At 50.9% G+C, this 25,101-nt stretch overlaps 1 protein-coding gene across 2 annotated transcripts in view; it reads left to right on the forward strand.

Moving 5' to 3' along the window:
* The window catches only part of STK10 (serine/threonine kinase 10), a 116,824-nt gene that overhangs the window by 17,483 nt on the left and 74,240 nt on the right, over positions 1-25,101 (forward strand). For both annotated transcript variants that reach the window (XM_047861367.1, XM_047861376.1), the window contains exon 2: positions 8,228-8,392. In XM_047861367.1, the coding sequence (XP_047717323.1) occupies positions 8,228-8,392 (165 nt within the window). The remainder of the gene's footprint in view (positions 1-8,227; positions 8,393-25,101) is intronic.

A 25,101-nucleotide genomic window follows, 5' to 3' on the forward strand; every position in this document is an offset into this window, starting at 1 on the left:
TAACTTTTACAAGCCGCTTGTACTCCTTATGCTGTGTTTTCAGGTTCTCCTGATTCGTAGGTGCAACGATCTCCCCGAAGTTCTAGCTTAGCCCCATTTTATTAGCCTGCTTTGTTGACATACTATTATGGCTTAATTATTTTTTCTCATTACTATATTGTTTTTCTATCTCATCTTAAAGGGTTGCTTAATATCCCACTGAGTTAATTTGACCACTGTCTTACTGTTGAACATTTAGGTTCTTTCTGGGGTTTTTTTTGCCATTGTTATGGACTACGGTGACCATGCTCCTAGTACATTTCTTTTGTTGTCTTTATTTGAATAATTTCCTGGCCTTACTTTCTTAGGAATGAGGACTGATAGGCTTAAAAGATATCGTTAAGGATTTTAAAACCTATTGCTGGCTTTTGTCTTTGGAGGATTGGATCTGGGCGCCAGTCGGTTATCCGACTTCGGCTCAGGTCACGATTGCGCAGTTTGTGAGTTCCAGCCCTGCGTCGGGCTTGCTGCTGGCCTCACGGAGCCCGCTTCAGATCTTCTGTCCCATTCTCTCTCTCTGCCCCTCCCCTGCTCACATTCTCTCAAAAATAAACATTAAAAAGAAAATCTGTATTAAAAAAAAAATTTTTTTTTAACATTTATTTATTTTTGGGACAGAGAGAGACAGAGCATGAACGGGGGAGGGGCAGAGAGAGAGGGAGACACAGAATCGGAAACAGGCTCCAGGCTCTGAGCCATCAGCCCAGAGCCTGACGCGGGGCTCGAACTCACCGACCGCAAGATCGTGACCTGGCTGAAGTCGGACGCTTAACCGACTGAGCCACCCAGGCGCCCCACAAATCATTGATTCTTAAAGAGTATGCCAACATTAACACTTTTCTTTTTCTCTTTGTTTTAACGTTTATTTATTTTTGAGAGAGAGAGAGAGACAGAGTGCGAGCAGGGAAGGGGCACAGAGAGAGAGAGAGAGAGAGAGAGAGAGAGAGAGAGAGACAGAATCTGAAGCAGGCTCCAGGCTCTGAGCCGTCAGCCCAGAGCCTGACGTGGGGCTCGAACTCACGAACCGCGAGATCGTGACCTGGCTGAAGTCGGACGCTTAACCGACTGCGCCACCCAGGCGCCCCATGAATCTGTATTTTTGTCAGTAATGAGTATACCCATTTTACCACCCTCTTTGTCACCAGTCCTGGAAGTGGTCATTCCTTGTTTTTGTTAATTTAATAATTATAAATCTCTGCTTTTTTGGAGGAGGGTTTTGGGGGCGGAAGTATCCCCTGGTTTCTGTTGTCTGTGGCCTGTTGGTAACCGTGTTTTCCACTTGGGGCTTTGTGTCCTGGGTTATCAGTGAGGTCCTCGGAGGGGCCTCAGTGAAGATTGCTTTGTAGGTCTTGCTGGCCCTTTTGAAGGTGGCCCTTGTTACACGTGTGGTATGTGGTGAAGTACCTCCACAGGTACCTGTTCTCTGCTGGAATACCCCCAGAGATGGCAAACCTACTTACTTTTTGGTGGCAGATGACAGAAGTCCAGAAGGGACTGAAAAGTCTAAGGGCAGATCCTGTCTTCAGGAACAGCTGTCTCCAGGTGTCCGTGGACCTCAGCATCTGCCCTCCTCCATTTGTGGGCCCTGCTTCCTTTGTCATGGCTTCATCCTCAGGCAGGGTCTCTGGAGGAATGGCCATGTGGGCTATAAAACCCTCCAGACTCTTCCATTCTACCCGTTTAGCAACCCCAGAGAAAGAAAGAGCTTCTTTACCGAAGAACTTTACCGAAAACCCCAAAACAACCCCCGAAGCACCCAGGTACAACCCTGTTGGCCTGCCTTGGGTCACTTGTGCAAGTCTGAAGCACTGGCGGTGACCGAGAGGGCCAGGAATGCGTGGCTGGGCCTGCGCTGAGCACTGGGGCCAGGTGGGCTCAGCCCCTCGTGAATCCCTTGCACCAAGAGGGAGGGGCAGTTGCCAAGGGAAAGGAGGGTTGTGAATCTGCAACTGTCCCAGACTGGACCCAGGTCACTGCATTCACTTTCGTTTCCTCATCCGCAGAGGGCACGGGGGAGTTGGGATTTAGGAGTGGGGGCTAACATTCTGGTCTCTGAGTTCTGTGATATCAGCTCTTTCCCTGGGGGAGGAGGGAGGGACACCGTGATCAGCCCGCAGCTGGGAGGGACGGGGTGGGCTGGGGGTTGTCCCCCTCAGCTGCTGCTTTGTGATGGACTTTCAGGAAGCCCCCGGCCCCTGAGTGGACCGGACCGGACTGGCCTGGCCTGGCCGGGCCCCTTGGGTGGGGCAGGGCTCCCTGCTGGGAGGGTTGTCCCCACCTCCTCCAGCCTGGGCGCCTGAGCCGCACAAGGGGGAAGATTGTTCCCGCCAAGGTGCCTGGGCCAGTAAACACAAGTGGCCACTGTGTGTCTGCTCTCAAGGGTGTGGGCTGAGGCGTTAGTCACTGCCAGCCAGCAGCGGAGGGCTGGGCGGGGGCTCCCCCACCCTTTGCTGGACCGCAGCCTTGCCTCAGCCAGTGGGAGAGATGGACGTCAGAGGCCACAGACAGCCACTTGTTCTTTATGCGACTCCTTGACTGTCAACTCCCACAGGTGCCCCATCCGCTCGGACCACCCATAGCTTTCCAGGACCTACCCACTCTCACAAGATGCCCTACACATCAGACCATGAAGAGAGCTTGGACATCATTTCCCCACCCTGCTACTGTACAGGGAGGAAACTGGGGCCCGGACAGGACCTTTGCAGAATTTGACCACTGGTAAAGAGGTCAAGAGCGTGGACACTGAAGCCACATAGACCTGAATTCAACTCCCAGCCCCGTTGTTTATCTGCTGTGTGTTCTTGAGCAAGTGGCTTTGCCTCTCTGAGCATGAGTTTTCTTACACATAAAATGAGGCTCTTCATAGTACCTCCCGGGTATAAAAATTAATTGAGGGGATCAAGCAGTGTCCTCTTGTGCCCTCTCTAGGCTCTATCGCTTCAGCCAGTTTCATTTTCATGAAATGTTTATGCTGGAGGCTAGCTTAAAGTGGGGTTTGGGGTTATCTCAGCCATCTCTGCTATTGTTCCGAGGTTGCATCTCATTGGCTGACGTGATCACATTCTTCTCCCTGAGCCATTCATGTTCTGATCGACAAGTGTGAGTCACCCACCCACTTCTAGAGTTGGAGGCAGATTCTGCTCCAGTGCATTTTAGGGACTGGGAATGAGGGCGGGTTAGCTCCCCCGAAGAAAAATCAGGTAGGGTGAGTTATGTCATGAGAGGGCCGTGATTTTTATTACCAGTGCTCCTTCTAGCAGAAACTGTCTTGTTCACTAGAAAAGGACCTCCTCTAGAACATGAGCTCAGTTAATAATGGTTGAATGAAGGAACAGGGAACAAGCTGATTTCTGGCAGCCTAGTGCAGTCAAGAGAACACTGGACGGGTCCTGGTACGCCTTTGAGCCTTAGTCTGCTAATCTGGGAAATGGGCATGATGGCGACCACCTGCCTTAATGGCATGTGGGCGGATTAAAGTTTGGTATTTTTAGTACTTAGCTGCCAAGCATGTTATCAGTTGTGGTCTATAGTCGTTTATCTTCAGCGATGGCAGGCGGAGCAGGGAACGCTGGGTGCCCCCCAGGGAGGGCTGGTTGGGAAGAGACTTGGAGTGTAGGCTCTTTGAGCAAGGTGGGCCTGCATTTGGATCTGCTTCCACTCCCCGCTTGCTGTGTGACCTGAGGCAAATCACCATGCCTCTCTCAATCTCTGTTTTCTCATCTGTAAGTTGGGGTTACTAACACTTATCTCCAAGGGCTGGATGGAGGATGAAATGAGAGATTCCATTTAAGGCCCGTCCTGGCACACGGTGAGCGCACAGGCCGTGTTAGCTGTTTTTATCATCAGCCATTATTACGTCTTCTGGCTCGGAGGTGAGTCGATTGCTGCCTCAACCAGACTTGTAAAGAATTTAATTTTGGCGAAGTCACTTTATGCACCACGACTGTTGCCAGCTAACCCCTTTCTGGCAGGCTCTGGTCTCTGTAATCCGAGTGAGGTGCTGGGCAGCGGGTGTTCCTCGGTGTTGACCCTGGCACCCGGCTGGAGGCCCAGCCCTGTGGTCAATGCTGCCTTTCAGGGTGACGGGCAAGGCAGGTTTTGTGCGCTCACGGAAAACGGTCCCTGCCTGGGCCTCCCTCACTCCTGGGAGAAAATACTGGTAAGGAAACCCGGGAAGAGGTGCCATGCAGCCTCCTTGACCATCTCTCAGGAGTGCAGGGTGAGTGACTGAGGGAGTGGCTTTTGCCCCGCTCAGTTCTCCCCTGTGCTGCTCTGGCTGGGGGGCTGGGAGAGCATGGTCAAGGTGGTTGCCGTGCTCACCCGGGCCCCACCTCTGGCCACCCCGCTGAGCTTTCCGACCTTCCTTCTGGTAAAGGAGCAGAGCGGGCCTTACCTCCTCTTCTGGGTCTGGAGAGGAGGGGGAGCGAGAGTGGTGTACAATGTGAAAGGGTGCTTTGATGGTCCTCTTGCGGGCACTTAAAAATCAGCCTTACCGGAAATGAAAGGGCAGGTACACAGTCAGGTGTGAGAGAGGGAGTGTGTGCCCGCGTGAGTGAGCACCAGAGCACAAGCGCCCAATGGCTGAAATCGTGAGTTTCTCGGGTGTTCTCAACAAGCTTTCACGACTGAGTTTATAGGAGCGGCCCCCACTCAGGTGGGGCAAGTGAGCAGGTGGGTTCTAGCACAAGGACTGACACAGGGTTATGGCCCCCTGGGAAATTCTGTCTCCCCGCCCCTTCCCCCACACTCGGCTCCTGGGCCTCATGAGGAAGGGACTGTGTGGAGGAAGGGTGTCCCTGCCGAAGCGCAGACCTGGGAGCAGGCGTCCAGACCGGCCCTGTCACCTCACCTGTGTTGGGGACTCTGCTCAGTCTCCTCGTCTGTGCATGAGATAGTAAGAGCACCAGCATTGGGGGGTGCTTGAAGAGATAAACGAGTTAGCACATGTTGGAGTGTAGACTAGTGACCTTGATCAGTGGGAGACCATTGTCATCACTGCGTGGGGCCCTGGGGATTTTGCAGCTCTGTTAACAGAAACAGTTACTCACACAGAGAATAAATTTGCAAATGAGCTCAAAGATTGCCTATTGGCATCACTCCCTTCCACAAGGTTCCCTGGCGGGGGTTGCCGCCCCCTCGCAGTTACCCCACCCTCCATGAGCATGCCCTCTAGTCACTGGCAGTAGAGGGGTGGGTCTCTGGCTGGACCTTGAGGCCACGGGATGGGCCACTCTGTCTCTGCGGGGAGGGTGCCCTGTGTGGGGCTGGCCTGGGAGCTCTCTCGTAGGTGTCTGTGGGCGTCTGGTCTTAGGGCTTCTGAGTTCTGGAGATGATCAGAGACCTTGTACAGCAGTGGAAAGTGCACAGGGTCTTGGAAGTTAGAGGACCCAGGTTCAAATTCTGGTGCCACTATCCTAGTTCCAGCCATGTCCCCTCTCCAAGCCTCTAGAATGGGGACACTGAGGTGCTGGGTACTGCGGTGTCGTGTGAGGTGGTGCTGATGCTCATTGTCATCCTTGGGGGTGCTAGGCATGCAGGACCATCTGGGCCATCAATCACCACGTCGTGGGGCCGGTCAGAGTTGTCCTAGGAGGTGAGCGTTGTGTGTGATACTGTCCTCAGGAAGCCACCACAGTGGAGACCACCAGGGCTGCTCGTGGAGTCCAGAAGAGCCCGTTTCCCGTGTGCTTCCCCACAGATGGCTATTCAAGGGCTCCAGATGAGTGGCCTGCTTCCTGGGCCCGTGTTGTTGGAAAGTGTGCTCTCTCTTTTTTTTTTTTTTTAATTTTTTTTTAACTTTTATTTATTTATTTATTTATTTTTGAGACAGGGAGAGACAGAGCATGAACAGGGGAGGGTCAGAGAGAGGGAGACACAGAATCTGAAACAGCCATCAGGCTCTGAGCTGTCAGCACAGAGCCCGACGCGGGGCTCGAACTCACGGACCGTGAGATCATGACCTGAGCCGAAGTCGGCCGCTTCACCGACTGAGCCACCCAGGCGCCCCAAGTGTGTTCTCTTAAAACACCCGAGCCCATGCAGCACAGTGGGTGAATGCTCCCAGCGGCCCTTGAGGGTCACGGGGCCACTTGAGGGCGTGTGGGTTCTGTTCCCTTTTCCTGGATACCAGCTCCCCGTGGGTGCGGTAGCTTGCACTGTTTGCCTGGTTCTTTCTCTCTTGCTCTCAGTTCTTAAAATTGCGGTAAAATATGTATAACCTAAAACTGACCATTTTGAGCCCTAAGTGCACAACTCATTGGCATTACGTACGTTCACAGTGTTGTGCAACGTTCCCCCCCTTGTCCGTTTCCAGAACCTCTTCGTCATCCCAAACAGAAACTCGGTGCCCGTTTAACACTAACTCTCCATTTGCCCTGGTGGCCTCGATTATATGTCCTGTCTCTGAATTTCACTCGTGTAGGTATCTCACATAAGTGGGATCATACGATATTTGTTCTTTTGTGACTTGGCTTTTTTCATCGAGCATGAAGTTCGTCCTGTTCTAGCATGCATCAGAATTTCCTTCCTTGTTCTATCCAGCGAGGCTTTCATTCAGGATAGGAGAAATACAGTTTCCCAGACAAAAGAAAAAAAGAAAGAAAGAAAAGAAGGATTTCCTTCCTTTTTAAGGCCAAATAACATTCCACTGAGTGTATATTCCACTTTTTTGTTTGTCCATTCATCTGCTGATGGACATGTGGCTCATTTGCACCTTCTGACGTCAGTGGGTAGTGCTGCCGTGAACATGGGTGGACAGATACCTGCTCGGATCCCTGCTGTGAGTTCTTTTGTATCTTTCCCCAGGAGTGGAACTGCCGGGCCACGGTGGTTCTGTGTTTAACCTTTTGAGAAACCCCCAAACTGTTTTCCATGGTAGGTGCACCATTTTACCTTTCCACGAGCAATGCTCAGAGGTTCCAGTGTTTCCACAGTCTCACCAACGCTACTTTTCTTGCTTTCTTTTTCTTTTAGATTTGATTTTTAAGTAATCTCTATACCTCATGTGGGGCTCGAACTCACAACCCTGAGATCAAGAGTCGCATGCTCTACCGACTGAGCCAGCCAGGTGCCCCTATTTTTCGTTTTTCAGAAAATTAGAGGGGCACCTGGATAGCTCAGTTGGTTGAGTGTCTGACTCTTGATTTAGGCTCAGGTCGTAGTCTCAGGGTCATGGGGTCGAGCCCTGCTTTGGGCTCCACACTGAGCATGGAGCCTGCTTGGGGTTCGTTCTCTCTCTCTCTCTCTCTCTCTCTCTCTCTCTCTCTCTCTCTCTCCCCCCCCTCTCTCTCCCCCCCTCCCCCCCTCTCTCTCTCCTTTCCCCTCCCCCCCCCTCCTTCCCCCGCCCCGGCTCATGCTCTCTGTCTCTCTCTCAGAAAAAAAAATTTTTTAGCCATCCTTGTAGGTGTGAAATTCCCTCCCTCTTTTTCATCAAATAAACTGTTGTTATACTGGGGAGATGCATCTGGGAAGCACTTGCACTGCACTTGGTGGGGACTTAAAACCTCTTTTCATTTTACTTTTAACGTGTGGGAAATATGCAAATACACATATGAAACGTGCCTGTTAATGTTTTAAACAACACGCAGAGAGTGAAGGTGCCCTTTAATTCTCCCCATTTTAGGCACCTTCCTAGCCTGCTGTCAGGCAGCATGTTTCCAGAGTTTTCCATGCATTTATGCAGTTTTCCATTAAATTTTTTAAAGTTTATTTACTTAAAGAGAGAGAGAGAGAGACCGCATAAGCGGGGGAGGGGCAGAGAGAGAGAGAGGGGAGGGGGGAGAGAATCCCAAGCAGGCTCCACACCATCAGCGCAGAGCCCTATGTAGGGCTTGAACCCACGAACTGTGAGATCGTGACCTGAGCCGAAACCAAGAGTCAGATGCTTAACCGACTGAGCCACCCAGGGGCCCCACTTTTCCATTGTTACAGAAAAAGTGTCCTACCACTTGATTGTTCAGTGACTTGGATCTCTTACTGAACACAACTTAGCAATCTTTCCCTGTTGGTGTTTGTAGGGATACGCGATTCTTGTATTTTTATTTATCGCATAGTGTGGGTATGTCATACTTAAACAACATTAGCATGAATCGCCGAACACCGGTTTTCACACAGGGCTGTCCGAGCGGCTTCCGGGGCTCGGTTTCCTGCCGGATGTGCCTCGTTGACCTTCTTTGCCTCCACTTCACAGGCCAAGAACAAGGAGACGGGTGCCTTGGCTGCCGCCAAGGTAATTGAGACCAAGAGTGAGGAGGAGCTTGAGGACTACACGGTGGAGATCGACATCCTCGCCACCTGCGACCACCCCTACATCGTGAAGCTCCTGGGAGCCTACTACTATGACGGGAAGCTGTGGGTAAGGGCCGCCTGCCTGCCCCCTCCTGGTCCTTGTGGCCCGGTAGGCCAGAGCTAGCCAGGTTCACAGGTGCTCTGCTCTTTCTTAGTGTCTGCTTTGAGGGCCGGGGCCCGGGTGAGAAGAAGGTGAAGTAGGGCGGCTCTAGATCCCCTCTCCTTCCTTTTCTACAGAGCCTCCCCACTTTTGGGGGTGGGGGCAGTGGTTTGAGCAGGAAGGAATTCTTTTTGGATGGGAGAGGGGCAGAGAGAGAGAGAGAGAGACAGAATCCCGAGTAGCCTCCATGCCCAGAGTAGAGCCTGACGCAGGGCTCGATCCCATGACCCTGAAGTCATGCCATGAGCCAAAGTTGAGAGTTGGACGCTTAGCCGAGTAAGCCACCCAGGCGCCCCACGGAATTCTAAGGCTCTGCCACTTACGAGTTAGAGAATCCTAGGCAAGCTCTTAACTTCTCTGTGCCTCAGTTTTCCCAACTGTAAGATGGGAGTAATAATAGTACCTGGCTCATTTGGTTATTACAGGGATCAAATAAATTAACTCACGATCGGTGTTTACAAGTGTACCTGGCTGGTGCAAGAGCCTGGTGACTGTCGACTGACGGACTGTTCGTATATGTTATATTATTTACAATAGCGGTGTCATTACTGTGGCTGCTGTGTGGGGATTCTCTGCAATGGCAGCATCAGAGGATGGGACCCCTTAACACCCCTCATTCTCTGCCCAGGAGCCTCATGGCTGGATGTGCGCAGTGCGGGTGCAGCTTCAAGCCCCGCCTTCCAAACCCAGCCTCACTCCCTAGCCTCTCTAGAGAAATTTTGCAGGCTCCCTGCTTTTCATAGGACATGTCTGTCCTGCAGAATGCTTGTCCCATGGACGCTCTTCTGGGATGAATGCCTCTCAGTTTATGAAACCTGGACTCCCTAGAACATACGTGTCTCTTCAAACTATTTTTCAGCAAGCGTTTTATATGTAGAGCAACGTGTTTATGTTCCCAAAACTCCGTTCAACAAAATCACGTGCAGGAAAAGTCTCCCGTGAATTCTAGATGCAATTGGAAGACTGTCAGAATCACACGTAGATGTTTTGCAAAGACATCCCAGGGGTTGGCAGGACCGGGCACCTGCAGAGGTGCTGGAGCTGAGAGAGCTGGCCCAGGTCCGTGTTGCTGCGCATAGCAAGGTTAATGATGATTTAGTGGTTACGAGGGGGATGTTCTCAGTGTTCAGCCTCCTATTGTGATAGGTTATTATGTGTAGAGAGAATTACTATGTTTTAGTTATATTTTAGGAAATTAATGGAGAGTTTGGAGTTGATGTGCTTTTTAATTTTTCCCATTTAAAATAAGGGGAAATAGAGGCGTCTACGTGGCTCAGTCAGTTGGGCATCTGACTTTGGCTCAGGTCATGATCTCGCCATTCCCGAGATCAAGCCCCACAGCGGGCTCTGTGCTGACAGCTCAGAGCCTGGAGCCTGCTTCGGATTCTGTGTCTCCCTCTCTCTCTCTTCTGCCCTTCCCCCACTCATGCGTCATCTCTTTCAAAAATAAATGTTAAAAAAAGTAATAAAATAAGGGGAAATAGACCCTAGGTTTTTTCTTTCTGTACAAGATACCTGATTTTAGGTACAGACTACTGATGCTTGATGGGGAAATCTGTGTTTCATTTGAGAAAAGGATCCTGCTGTTTAAGAAAAACCAAAGGAGAGTTTAGGGAAACCACTGTCAGAGTTTATCCCTGTCATTTCACAGAAGTGAAGGAAGCCAGTGTCTGAGGGGAGTGAGAATGTGGCCCCCTGGCCCTGCCCAGAGCTCTGTCCACTGAAACGCCTCCCCTTCCAATCCTGGATGGAAGCCAACTTTCATTTGCCTCTCTGAGAGTCTCTTTGGGGAGCCCCTTGGATGTCACTGGGGGGATGAAACCACCACCACTGACTGCTAGATGCAGATTCCAAAGCCTTTCCTCATCCCCTGTCTCCAGGCACCTTGGGAGGTGAGCGGGGTGGGGACACAGGTCCAGAGAGGGCGGGGCCTCTTGCTCATGGCCACGTACCTGAACCTGCTTGTTTCCTCTGTCCTGTTCATGGAGCTGCTTCTCAGAAAGTTCTTTCTTTTAAGAAATTAAACAAATACTGTATCTATGATCCCTGGAGAAAAATGAGAGGCTACAGAAAAACAAAAGAAAAAAAATGATTAAAACCATTCAAAATTTTGTACCAGAGATAACTGCTGATAAATGTAGAATATATTTTTCTAGGTTTCTAAAATATATACATATATGTACCCATGCCCACAGGTTTTTTTAAAAAAAAGAAAAATTGATATCATACTTATTACTTTGCCTTTTACTCTTTTTATTTAAGGTCTATTAAGAACAACTTTTCATGTCAGTGGGGGGACACTGCATCTTCATATTTGGTTTTTCTGTAGAATTCCATCTCCTGGCTGTGCCATTCTCTATTGTTGGGCATTTAGGTTGCCTTTTTTTTTTTTTCCTGTTATAAACAACTGTGTGATGGACCTCTTTGACTTTTTTTTTTTAACGTTTATTTTTGAGACAGAGAGAGACAGAGAATGAACGGGGGAGGGGCAGAGAGAGAAGGAGACACAGAATCGGAAACAGGCTCCAGGCTCTGAGCCATCAGCCCAGAGCCCGACGTGGGGCTCGAACTCACGGACCGCGAGATCGTGACCTGAGCTGAAGTCGGACGCTTAACCGACTGAGCCACCCAGGCGCCCCCTCTTTGACTTTTTGTATGCTTGTCTGTGCCTCTTTAGGAGAATTTTTAAGCTTTTTTTTTTTAATGTTTTATTTTTGAGAGAAAAACAGAGCGTGAGTGGGGAGGGTCAGAGGGAGAGAGAGAGAGAGAGAGAGAGACAGAGACAGACAGACAGGGACAGGGAGACACACAATCCCCAGCAGCCTCCAGGCTCTGAGCTCTCAGCACAGAGCCTGACATGGGGCTTGAACTCACAAGCTGTGAGATCGTGACCTGAGCTGAAGTCGGACGCTTAACCAACTGAGCCACCCAGGCGCCCCTCTAATAGCTATATTTAAAAAAGAAAGAAACAGATGAAGTTAATTTAAATAATATCATTTATTTAAGCTGGTATATCAAAAATATTATTTCGACAAGGAATCAATAGAAAAATTATGAATGAGACATTTCACTTTATTTTTCATTCTAAGGCTTCAAATCCAGTGTGTGTTTTACACTTATAGACGTCTCAATTCAGGAGCTACATTTTCATCAGAAATCTATATTTAGATGTCGTAAAATTTACTGTTGACAAAGTAGATTCAGTGTTGTCTCCACATTCTTAAACGTTTCCTAGTAACAGAATTGAGTGTCAGATTTTAAATTTAAATTGATTACAAGTGAGTAAAGTTCTACATTAGCCGCATTTCAAGTGCTTGATAGCCACGTGTGGTTAATGGTACTGGCTTGGACACTGTCGACAGTGCAACTCTGGAGGTAGACCCAGGGCCCAGAAATGAGGGAGTGCAGGAAACGCTGGCTGCCCTCATGACTTTCCTTGGGTTTTAATTTTTTTTTTTAATGTTTTATTTATTTTTGAGACAGAGACAGAGCATGAACAGGGGAGGGGCAGAGAGAGAGGGAGACACAGAATCGGAAGCAGGCTCCAGGCTCTGAGCCATCAGCCCAGAGCCCGACGCGGGGCTCGAACTCACGGACCGCGAGATCGTGACCTGAGCTGAAGTCGGACGCTTAACCGACTGAGCCACCCAGGCGCCCCTTTCCTTGGGTTTATAACGGCCCCTCCTCACCAGCATCGCTCCGGTCCCCAACCCCTGCCCTGAGCCAGATTTTGGCCACTGGCAAAGTCTTTCAAGGGTTGGGTGTGTTTTCCTATAGGTGTTTGGGAGTGGGAGGATGGGACGATGGGAAATTTGTAACAGTCACCTCCCGAGGAGAGCAGCCCCGACGTGTACCGTCTGCCATTTTCTGTGGTATGAACATTCCCGCTTTGGTTAATTTCAGGCTACAAACACCATGTCGCTAACAGAGTTGGAAAGAGGTTTGCAATGGTATTCCATGATAAAGTATTTCTGCCGCAGATTTAGTAGATGTAAATAATCTCAAGTGCATAGGTGATAGTAGAATGTGGTACAGTCATTAGGGAAAGGATAGGTCTTGAGTGTTTATAATATTTGTTTTCAACGTAAGTCCAAAAATTATAACGTTATATAACTTCATTTTTAATAGTGGTTGTGTTTAACAGCTGGCTGATGACAATTCCTGAAAATTTCACAATCAGTTTCCCAAGCCAGTGAATGCTTGCTCTGGCATACCACTGGAGCCAGACCAGAGGAGTGTTGACTAAGCCACGGGACACTGCCGCCGGGTATCACACAGCCATCCTCTCATTTGAAAGATGAGACAACTGCAGGCCAGACAGGGTCCGGGATTTACCTGAGGTCACACAGCAAATTAGTCACAAGGCCAGACACACGGAAGTCTTCAAAGACCAGGGATGAGAGAACCTACTCGTGTTAACGCTGCTCTATGGAAAGCCCTTCCACGGCTCCCCAGAATATATTCCAAATCCATTACCCGGTACACAGGCTGTGGTCTCCCATCAGCGGATGCTTTCCCAGACCTATTCTAAGCCCCTTGCAGGCGACACCCCCAGACCTTTGCTCATCTGGTACCCTCTTCCAGGCGTGCCCTTCCCATCGTCATCTGTGGTCAACGAGAGCATCACTGCCTCCATGACGCATTTTCACTTCTTCCCTGTACCTCTAGGTGGAATGTATCTCCTCTTCCTCTCCTCTCCGCTCCATTTCTTTTCTCTCCTTTTACCAGGCATGTTTTACCACAGTTACCAGTCTTGGTGTCGCCTCCGGGAGACTGGGTCCTACCTTCATTCTGGTCCAGCACAAGGGAGGGAGTGGAGGTCCAGGCCGGTCCCCTCAAGACAGCTGAGGCGGGCGTCCGATTCTTGATTTCGGTTCAGGTCATGATCTCATGGTTCGTGAGATCGAGCCCTGTGCTGTCAGTGTGGAGCCTGCTTGGGATTTTCTGTCTCCCATTCTCTCCCTTTCCCTGCTCGCGCGCGTGTGCGTGCTCTCTCTCTCTCTCTCTCTCTCTCTGTCTCTCTCTCAAAAATAAATAAATAAACATTAAAAAAAAAAAAAAAAGACAGCTGAGGTGCTTGGGGCCAGCCCTGCCCTGGGGGAGTGAAGTCCCATAAAGCCGATGTCCTAAGGTTGACTTTGGGCTTTGTTCAATATCCTAAGGTTGACTTTGGGCTTTGTTCTCTAGCTAGTGATAGCTGGTAGGGAGGAGGGAAGGAATCTGCATTCCTCTAAAGCTTTTCTTTGTGTTGAGTGGAAGAAGGTGAAGGTGGCTGGAATCCTGCTTTTGCACCTGGTGAGCATTTTCAAGCCCCTTCTGATCAGTTCCTGAGCACAGATCTTGCTTGGCCTTTTTGACAGACACAAACCCTGAGTTTTGATGTGTTACCTGTTCACCCCAGGTCCTCCAGCCTTGGCCTCTACAAGCGTGGGTGATGCCGGGGCAGTTAAGCCTGCAGCCCTGGAGGACTGCCGCAGTCTCCATTTAGTCATTTAACCAAGTCTCTGTCGGGTTCCTTCCTTGTGCCGAGCCATGTCCCGGGCCCTTTGGATACAGAAAGTGATGCAGGCAGGTTGGGTCCGACGACCCAGAGGGGGTCCCACAGGACTAGCCAAGAGGGTCCTTGGCTTGGTGAAGAATGGAAATCAAATTCAAGCCAGCAGGAGGTGAGGCCTAAGGACGGGGCAAGCCACCTTCAGTGTGTGGTCTGGGAAGCCTCGAGGTGATAGCTGAGAAGGAGCCAGTGGAGGGAGGACTGAGGTTACATCAAGTGGGAGTGTGTTCACTGCGTTTAAAGACAGCGAGGGGCAGTGCCTGGGCTGGGTGGGAGGAGATGGGGGTCAGGAAGGTAGGAGTTGCGATCTTATTGTAGGTGTTGGGAAACCCCTGGGGTGTTTCAAGCAGGGCAGTGCCTGCCCGCTTCTTAGCCGGTCTGAGTCCCTTTGTACCTCCTCCGTGCTGGTCACATGCATTTGCTCCCTTCCCGGCCCTGCAGTGTAGGAGCCAGGTCCAGTCCTGTCTCTTGGTGCCAGTGTGGATCTTAGCTAACCTTCGAGTCTCCATCTGTTCAGCACAGATGGAGAGGATGATCACAAAGCTTATCCTGTTGTAAGGATGAAGTGAAGCCTGCAGGTCAGGTGTGGGCAGCAGTGCCTGGCACAGAGTGTGTGCTTAGTTAATGCCCTTGTCCCTCTCTCCCCTCTCCTCCCAACCCTTTTGGCCCCATTCCCCGGATGCCTCCTACCCGTAGTTTCCTGCAGCTCCCTCTCTCCTGGCTTCTCTGCCTTTTGCCTGGCGAACCTTCTTGAGGCTTCGCTGTGATTTTGTCCTCCCAGAACAATAAGAAAGGTAACGTTAGGGTTCGAGGACGACACCGACAGAGGGAGGAGAGGCCTTTCATGTGCACACAGCAGGCCCTGCCACCCTGGCCTGCCCTGGAGACTCGGCACAGGTCAAGTCCAGAAGTCCCTGTGTCCCCAGGTTTAACCTGGTCAGAAGGTTTTGCAGTGAGTTTATTGGCCCAGCAATGTCCTTGCTGAGTATCAAATAGAGCAGTGACTCTTCTGCTTGCACGGGAGGTCTGTACCATCATGGAGTCTTCCTGGGTTTTCCCTGGGTGTGAACAGACTATTCTCAGTGCTGAATATCTATGGTATTTATAGGGTATTCTCGATAGGGCTGCTGCTTCCACAGCTCATCTGTTCGGCTACTGCTATAATCGTTAACCTTCTATTTATTTTGAGGGAGAGATAGAGCATGAGCATGAGGGAGGGAGGGCCAGAGACACGGATTTCCAAGCAGCACAGAGCCCGACATGGGGCTTGAACTCACAAATCATGAGATCATGATCTGAGCTGAACTCAAGAGTCAGATGCTTAACTGTGACTGAGCCACCCAGGTGCCCCTCACTCTTTTTTTTTTTTTTTTTAAGTTTATTTAATTTCAAAGGGGGCGGGGGAGAGAGAGAGAGAGAGAGAGAGAGAGAGAATATCCCAAGCAGGTTCTGTGCTGTCAGTGTGGAGCCCAAGGTGGGGCTCGAACTTAAAGTGACGCACTTTCTAGAAGTTAAATACATGTATTTAAAAAGAAACTTTCAGGGGCGCCTGGGTGGCTCAGTCAATTAAGTGTCCAACTTCGGCTCAGGTCATGATCTCATAGTTCGTGACTTCGAGCTCCACATCGGGCTCTGGGCTGACAGCTCAGAGCCTGGAGTCTGTTTTGGATTCTGTGTCTCCCTCTCTCCCTGCTCTTCCCCTGCTCATGCTCTGTCTCTCTCTCCTTCAAAAATAAATCAAAACATTTTTAAAAAATTTTAAAAAAAATAAAAAGAAATTTTCATCTTACTACCCTACATGGGAAACTAGGACGCACCTGTCATAAACAGAAATAAAAGAAAATAAATCAATTGTGTTGAATTCTAACCTGATCCCTTTGCCTGCCAAAGCCTCAGCCTGGGTACTGCACTCCCTGTTAAAAGGAAGTTGTCACAATGGGCCTCTTCAGCACATTAGTACTGACTTCCCACTCCTAAGGTGGCCCGCAGAGTAGCCCCATGGACTCTGGTCTACACTGGGGTTTGGGTCATTGTGTGTGTGTGTGTGTGTGTGTGTGTGTGTGTGTGTGTGTGTGTAGTTGTCCTGTACATTGTAGAATGTTCAGCAATGTCCCTGCCTCTACCCAGTAGATTTCTAATAGAACCTCCCACCTCCCACCTCCCGGCTCAGTTTGACAACCAAAATGTCTCCAGATATTGCCAAATGTCCTGTGGTGCGGGGGTGGGAGGCAAAATCGCCCCCCCCCCCCACCTTGAGAGCTATAGGTCTTTGCCATTCAGTCTTTTGCTGTTGGGGTGGAAGGGTATCTACCATGCCAGATGGGCCACGAGCCAGGGCCCCTCACCTGCATGTGAAGCCTTGGAGAAAATTGCAGACTGATGACCTCAGGCCAGATTGGGCCTGCGGATGCTTTTTGTTTGGCATGCGAGATGCTTTTAGAAATTTGCTGCTAGCAATTTGTCAGAACATTCTGGAGATGTGGTTGTATAGGCTACCTTTCTGCGTGGTGGCGATTGCCTGGGGCCCCCACAGACAGGGATGTGCTCTCCGATTAGCCTCAGACCTCACTGCTCCCTGACGCATTCCCGATACTGAGGTCTGTTTGTCATTGGGGGGTACTGCTGTCACTTCAAGTAGAATTGAGAGGAAACATTTCTCATCTCGCATCTCTGTCAAAGCTGAGGAAAGTAAGGACAAACAAGAAGATTGTGTTCCTAGAAAAATGTTGAGAGCATATGTATATCTTTTTATATATGCAGCCTCGTTTGCCCCTGAAGTCACCAGACCTGGTGAGCTCTGAAGTCAGGACTTCTGGCCTAGGGAGTCCAAAAATAGGCTTGTGGGGGATCTGTGAACTTCCTGAACACGTATGCCAACTTTGTGTGTGTGTGTGTGTGTGTGTGTGTGTGTGTGTGTGTGTGTGTAGTACCCAGAAGGAATGACTAGGGGCTTTTCAGAGAGTGACTTCTTGTCTGAAAGTAAACATTCTGCAGAGAGGAAGTACAGGTCCCAGGGTCACAGAGCAGGGTGTGGGTGGGAGGGGCCCACTGTCCACACATGTTCATATGACCACATTTCATCGGCCAAGGTTTCTGTGGCTTGTAGCCTTGGGCTAGGAGGCCAGCTGTTGGTTGCTGACAGAGATTGCATATCTGGCCTTAAACAAGCCAGAGCTATAAAGAGAAGGTGATGTTAGAAAGTACTTAGCAGGGGCGCCTGGGTGGTGCAGTCGGTTAAGCGTCCGACTTCAGCCAGGTCACAATCTTGCGGTCTGTGAGTTTGAGCCCCGCGTCGGGCTCTGGGCTGATGGCTCGGAGCCTGGAACCTATTCCTGATTCTGTGTCTCCCTCTCTCTCTGCCCCTCCTCTGTTCATGCTCTGTCTCTCTCTGTCCCAAAAATAAATAAACGTTGAAAAAAAAAATTAAAAAAAAAAAAGAAAGTACTTAGCTCTGTGTACGTCTAGAAAGTCGCTGGGTGTGGCAGGAGTGCTGGGCTGGTATCAGGAGACCTGAGATCTCCCCAGATCCGAGACCAACTGGCTTTGTGACCTTGTGACCGTAGCCAAGCACTGTCCCCTTATCTGTGCCTCTGCTCCCCGGCCCACAGTGCCAGGGGCTTGGAAGGGTTGCTCCCGAGGAGGTCTTTTCTTTCTTTCTTTTTTTTTTTCAATGTTTTTTATTTATTTTTGGGACAGAGAGAGACAGAGCGTGAACGGGGGAGGGGCAGAGAGAGAGGGAGACACAGAATCGGAAACAGGCTCCAGGCTCTGAGCCATCAGCCCAGAGCCCGACGCGGGGCTCGAACCCACGGACCGCGAGATCGTGACCTGGCTGAAGTCGGACGCTTAACCGACTGCGCCACCCAGGCGCCCCAGCCGAGGAGGTCTTTTCACGTATGTCAGCTCATTTTGTCCTGACCTTTGGTTCCCTGAAATCTTGAATTCTGCATTCGCGGGCATCAGTGTTGTGGGCCAGGACCCCTTTCCACGGGCTGTAGGGTCCTGGCCCCCCTGGAGTAGCCTGGCATTCACTAACCTCTTCTTTCCCTCTGGGTGGGGTCTGTGCGGCACCCACTTGTCTCTCTCTCTCTCTCTCTCTCTCTCTCTCTCACACACACACACACACACACACACACACACACGCAGTAGTACCTGAAAGTCTCTGCACAGGCTTCTCAGTCCTTTGAGGCAGATGTGTTATTACTTTCTTGCCATTCCCCTTGTTCAGCTAGAGTGCCCTGAAACTTGGGGAGGGAAAGCAGCGGGGGGAGGCTTGTAGCTTCTTGGAGTAGAGGATGAATCAGGCAGGGGGGACGAGAAGGAAGAGTCAGCAAAATACCTGCCCTTTGCTGGGCTCTTTCATGATTATCTCACCGGATTGTCCCAAATCCATGGGATACAGATGCTGTTACCTCCATTTTACAGATGGGAAGACAGGGTCAGAGAGAGAGAGAGGGAGAGAGACTTGTCTTGACTCAGCCAGTTTCCAGCCCAGATCAGCTAGGCCTCAAAACTGTGCCCCTCCTGGTGCCAGCCCTGGGTACCACTGGGAACAGTTCAAAGGATACAGTGTGTGACCCCTCCTGCGTGCTGCTGCCCCTGCCCAGGCAGCATTTATGCTCTGCCGGGCCCCGAGGGGACAAGTGATTCCGGTCCTGGGTGGGGAAACGGGCTTATGGGGGGCTGTGGGGCTCTCTTCTGTGTGGATTGCTGCCTTCCTGGTGGTGTCCCTACTGGGCTCTGTCAGAGCGCTTCCGGCTTGCATTGTCACTGAGGGGACCTTTAACCCCTACAGCTGTCACACGGTCTGTGAGTCCCTGTCGTGGTCACTCCTGTCTGTGTCTGCTGTTCCACATCCACAGCCTCACGTGTCGGGACCGAGACCTCCCTGGAGCAGACGGGGCGGCCACACTTCATTCATGTATTCATTCATTCATTCATTCACTCATTCATTCATTCACTCACTGGCTTGTGGCTTCCTCCCTCCCTTCCTTCACCAACAAATGTTCACGGAGCACCAGCTGTGTGCAGGGCACTGTTTCTGGTGAGGGCACGGACACAAAGCCCTGCCTTCAGGGAAACTCCACTCTGGGGGTGGCTTGGGGAGGGGACAATAGACAAAATGAGCATGGACCACGCATCGGGTGTCAGGTGATGGTGTGTTCTGTGAACAGATGGGCGCTTGGACTTGCCTGGGACACCCAGTGTTTTTCCCCAGCTCCCTGCTGCTCTGGAATAACTGCTCCTTCGCCCTCTCGCGGGGCACGCGCTGGTGGGGCACACGCTCCCCAAGTGCATACAGCTGGTGTCACGGACAGTTAGTGCACCTAACTAGTTAGACCCCTTTGTTTCAAATCCTGCTTGTCCCTTAAGGACCATCTCAGATGCCACAGTGTTTAACAAATTTAGTTGAAAATGGGGTCTCCTACCAGGCAGGCGTTTCCTATGACCCTACTCACTCCATGTCTCATGGATTTGGGAGGCCAACTCCTGACCCCTCCCTTCTAGTCACTTCCCCCAGGGCAGGGCTATGGCCCTGCCTCGTTCCTCTCTATCTGCAGGAACCCTGGTCGCAGCTGGCTTTAGGGAATGGTGGCTGGGCCGACAGATGGTCAGAGGGATCAGAAATGTCTTTGCAGACACACTAGAGCTTGTGTCTCTCCCCAGGGGCTGGAGGTCCAGTTTGCATCTGCCCCGGAGCCTGGTTCCAACCCTGAACTTGGCCTCTCCTGAGTGGTGTGTGAGGAGGGCGGTGGTGATGTTGGTGGCCATCATAATGATGACAGTGGCTCTCGTTTGTCACGTTCTGGCTAGGTGCCAGGCACTGTTTGTTAATTTTACGCCTCTGATCTCATTTAATCTCCCAAGATTGCTTCAGGGCAGGGATGTGTTGCCTCATTTTACAGATGAGCAAATGGAGGCTCTGAGAATGAAGGCCTGTAGTCCTCCCGTAGCGGCCTGCGGACTCAGGCTCAGGGGCTCTGATCCTGAAGCCAACGCTGCTGACCTCCGGGCCAGGAGGAATTCCTGGATTCGAATCCCCTCCATAGCACCCCACAGCTGTGCGCACTTGGGCCAGCACATGAGGATGTGGAATCACCTCCGTCTCCTCATCTGGTGATCCCACCCTAGGGATTGTGGCAGAGGGGCCATAGAATGTGCTAGACAGGCTTGGAAGCTCGCCAGTCTTCACTCCTCCCCTTTGCCTTGGCAGAATTGCACCTCTACCCCCAGGAACCCCAAGGTCATCCCCTGTGCTCTAGTTCACATGGGCTCAAGGGGAGCCCGAATTCCTTCCCTTGGCTTTCTGTGAATGTGGCGGGTGGGGCTGGGGGTGGAGGAAGGAGGCACTGCGTTCCAGGGAGGCCTTGTGGGTGTGGGCTGCCCCACTCAATGGCCACATTGTTTGGCCCAGAGCTCAGAGGTGCTGAGGTTCTGGGGCTCCACCTACAGGGACAGGCGGCCCAGAATCTGGAGGAGACATTTTTGTGTTGACTGTTTTGTTTTCTCGTGGCTGCCCCACGGACCTCTTTCCACAGGCCTCTGTTGAGTAACCATCTGTGCTGTTGGGGTGTCCCCCTGCCCAGGGCATGGTGTCTCTCAGAGCAGGGAGGCCTGGATGACTGTAGTACCTATCTCCACATCCCTGGGAAGAAACAGCCCAGAGGGACAAAGGGCTTGCTTGAGGCTATAGGCCTCAGCTCTGTCTTAGAGTCAGACAGACCTGGGTTTGTGTCCTGGTTCTGTCCCTTATGTGCCGAGTGGCTTTGGGGAAGCCCTTTCCCCACCAAACCTCAGTTTCCCCGTCTGTGTACTAGGGATAAGTATTACTGCTCCCAGTAGAGGAGTGCTTAGTACAGTGCCTGTATGCATTAGGTGCTCACTAATGGCAGCCCTCATCTCTACTGTCTTGGGTGGCCGGATGGCGGGGGTGGGGCTGGCTTCTGTCTGGCTTTCTTTGCAGAATCTGGCTGTCGGCAGCGTTAGTCACCCTTTGGCTGTTCTGCCTGATCTTTGGGCATCTTAACGCCACTGAAATGTTTCACTGATATTTATTCATTCATTCACGGATCCCTTGACACATGATCTGTGTATACAACCTAGCACGTGATTCATCTATGATCACGTGCTAGGTTCAGGCTCTGCTAATGGATGATATGAATGGACTTTTATAAGTACAAACTACTATTTATTTAATGACAAAGTGACTTTAGTCACTCCCCTTGAACTCTGAAAGGTCGGTGTTGCACATAACCTTATGGCTGTTAGAAGCTTCATTTTCCAGATGTGGCAGCTGAGGATCAAAGCAGGAAAGGGGTTATGATAGCTCCACGAAGGACAGTGGCAGATCGGGGACTGTGTCCAGACCTCCCGGCTGGACAGATATATGGCTTCGTTAATTTTAGTCCCAGGAATGTTGCCAGGAATGTTGCCAATGTTTATTTATTGACTGCCTTTTGTGTACTTGGTGCCCCTGTTGGCTACAGGGGAGGCCAGAGAGGTGAGGGGACCCAGGCCCAGAGCAGAGTGTTGACGTCTCCTCTCTGGCTTGAGCGTGCCTCAGTTGTCTCTCTGGGACTGCCAGGCTGTGGCAGTACGGGCCAGATCCTGCTGGTTGGCCCTGCTGCCTGTGGGCTGTAAAAGTTAATTTCTAAACCCTGTGGGTGGTCCATGCTTGCTCTTATTGGGGCCGGGACATCCTAGCTCCCTTATCTCTGGGTGAGCAAGCTAACTTGGTATGTGTGAGCCGACCAGTGGGGCCCAGGGAGAGCTGAGCAAGGAGAGAGAGGGGCCCTTTCTCTGACCCACCCAGAGGCTGTGACTCAACGCTTTTTGCTGCTTCCCCCTTGAGGCCTGAGGAAGGAGGGGTGGGGTGGGGTCACCAGCTCTCTTCCACCAGGGAGATGAACAGAGCCGATTGTCACCCAGATAGGGTCCCAGTTCAGGTCCTGGCTGTGCCACTACTTACTTCATACATTCACGGTCTTGAGATGGTGCTGTGTGTCCTCCTTGGCTGGGGAGGGACCAGCTGTGCCATCACAGATGCTTCCATGCACTCAACCGTCCCTTTCCTGCATGGATTGTCATGGCCTCTTGTGCAGCCTCCCTCTCTTTCTCTGTGAATGGAATTAAGCCCAACCAGAAATCTTCTGTGGGTTTTTTTCTTATTCTGGTTTTAGTTTGCTTTTATCAAAAAAGAAAAGAAAAAAAACCTTTGGGGCGCCTGGGTGGCTCAGTGGGTTAAGTGTCTGACTTCAGCTCAGGTCATGATCTCACAGTTCGTGAGTTCAAGCCCTGCGTGGGGCTCTGTGACGATAGCTTGGGGCCTGGAGCCTGCTTTGGAGTCTGTGTCTCCTTTGCTCTCTGCCTCTGCCCCGCTCGTGCCCTGTCTGTCTCTCTCTCTCAAAAGTAAATAAACATTTAAAATATTTAAAAAGAAAAAAAAAACCCCTTAATCACAGACTAATCTTTCTGAGCCTCAGTTTCCCCATATGTAAAACGGGAATAAAATATCACTAACTGCTAATAACAATTGGTAACATTTATTGAGCATTTACTTACTGTGTGCTAGATAATGTTTTAAGTGCCCGGCATACAATATCTTATTTAATCCTCACAATAAGCCCCACGAGGTATAGGTGTTTTTTAGGATACCTACCTCGATTAGTGAGTGGAAGATAATCTGTGCAAAGGACTTGGCATAGGGCCTGGCACAGAGTAAGCTCTTGATTCCAATTAAATGTCATGGATGGGGAAACTGAGGCTGACCCCAGGTCACAGACCTGGCAACCACTCACCTCTCGAGGAGGTTGAGGGCACGGAGTGAGACGTAGGTAAAACAGCTGTGTTCGTGGGGGTTTCTTTGTGTGTGTTACTTAGAAAGGCGGAAATCACCTTGGTATTGATGTTTAGCCCCGAAAGGTGGATCTGATAGAGAGGAGACATTTTTAATTCTGGCCCTATCAGTCTTATGGACTATTGAGTCGATCCTTTGCACCGCTCCAAAGAAGGTTGTACGGTAGCCATTCCCAGGCCGGAAAAGGGAGACATTACTTCTTTAATTGAGCTGTGCAGGTGCGGGGCTGGGTACACGACCGCCCCGACACCCTGCCAGGTGGGCTCATCACCCAGACACGTAGATTGGTTTTCTGAATGAAACTCCAGGTGCACGAGGACTGTTTCTCACTGCTATAATCCCAGGGGCTAAACTAGTATAGGTACAGGGTAGGTGCCTGAGAAATCCGTGGATGAATGAATCAACGAATGAATGAGTGACTGGAGAGGTGACCTGGCCTGCCAAGATCACGTAACGAGGCCGTGACCCCTGTGCCGTGCTGTGACAGCTGCTTAATCTAAACTGATGGGGAGGTAAACACAGGTTTCCAGTTTCCTTTGGCCTGCAGCCAGAGAAGAAGCCGGCAGCTATGGGCTGTCCCCCATCCGGCACCCCCAGCTGTGTGTATGGGCTGGCGTCTCCAGGGAAACAAAGCTCGAGAGTGCTGAGGAGGGAGACCAGTCTCGGTGAGGGCACTCTGATGAGAGGGCCTGGAAAAAGCAAGCGCCTCCCTTAGCAGAATTTGCGACTTGTGTCCAGGCTCAGGCAGCCCCGCCTTCTTTTTTTTTTTTTTTTTTTTTTTAATATTTTTTACTTTTGAGACAGAGGGAGACAGAGCATGAAGCGGGGAGGGTCAGAGAGAGAGGGACTCACAGAATCTGAGACAGGCTCCAGGCTCCGAGCTGTCAGCACAGAGCCTGACACGGGGCTCGAACTCATGGACTTCGAGATCATGACCTGAGCCGAAGTCGGATGCTTAACCGACTGAGCCACCCAGGCGCCCCAACCCCGCCTTCTTAATGCAGGGCAGCTGCTGCGAGCAGCCCGGCTCCCATGGCCAGGGTTCAGATCCTACCTCTGCCAGCTGTGGGTTCCAGGGTAGGGCGGGAGGGGAATGCCTACCTTACAGGTTGAGGTGAAACCTTAAAATAAAGGTACTCAGGTACCAAGGAGCTGCCTGGGGGGGCTCAGTCAACTGAGCATCTGACTTGGGCTCGGGTCATGATCTCGCGGTTTGTGAGTTTGAGCCCCGCGTCAGACTGGCTGCTGTCAGTGCAGAGCCCGCTTCGGATCCTCTATCTCCCCGTCTCTTCCCCTCCCCTGCTTGTGTTCTCTCTCTCAAAAATAAATAAACGTTAAAAAAAAAAAAAAAGAAAGATATTCAGGTACCAGTAGGGAAGATGTCTGATGCGTTGTAGGCCCTCCCCACTGGTTGGGGAAGTTGAGCCCAGGGAATGGAATAGGAGCTCTTTAGTCAAGCACCTGGGTCATGTCCTGGCCTCACCTCTTATTAGTTGGGGACCTTGACAAGTTACTGAATCTCTCTATGCTTCAGTTTTCTCATCTGGAATCAGGGATGACGGACAACCGCCTAAGCACCAAATCTGGTCTGTCCCCCGTGTTCGTAGATGAAGGTTTGTGGGCACAGAGCTGTGCCCATTTGTTCAGGTACCATCTCTGGCTGCTTTCTGGCTACAAGAGTGATTTGCATGCGACAGATACCTTATGGCTGCAGACCTGAAAGCATTTACTATCTGGCCCTTCGCAGAACAAGTTTGGCAGCCCTTGATCTATAGAATGAGGATTAAATGAGAGACTGAATAAAGGGCCAGAGAGGGCCTGGGATGGGGCTTGGCACACAGTGTCAACAGCCTTCTGATCCGGAGAGTGCTTGGGTCGCATTTTGAGAGCCGTGCAGTGTATTGCTCCGGGAGCCCGCCCTCCCCTGCTCCGTACCCCACCCCTCCAGTGCTCCCTCCCCCTAGTCCCTTGTAACCACCAATCTCTGTTTCTATGGATTTGTCTGCTCTGGATGTTTTATGTAAATGGAATCCTATCATACGTGACCTTTTGCCATCTGACTTCTTTCACTCGGTATGAAGTTTTCAAGGTGCATCCACACTGCAGGATGGTGTCAGTGCCTCATTCCTTTTCATGACCAAGTAACATTCCACTGGATAAAGCTAATGCCACATTTTGTTTCTGCATTCATTAGCTGATAGACAT

This window comes from Prionailurus viverrinus, chromosome A1, assembly GCF_022837055.1.
Source record: "Prionailurus viverrinus isolate Anna chromosome A1, UM_Priviv_1.0, whole genome shotgun sequence".
Taxonomy (NCBI): domain Eukaryota; kingdom Metazoa; phylum Chordata; class Mammalia; order Carnivora; family Felidae; genus Prionailurus; species Prionailurus viverrinus.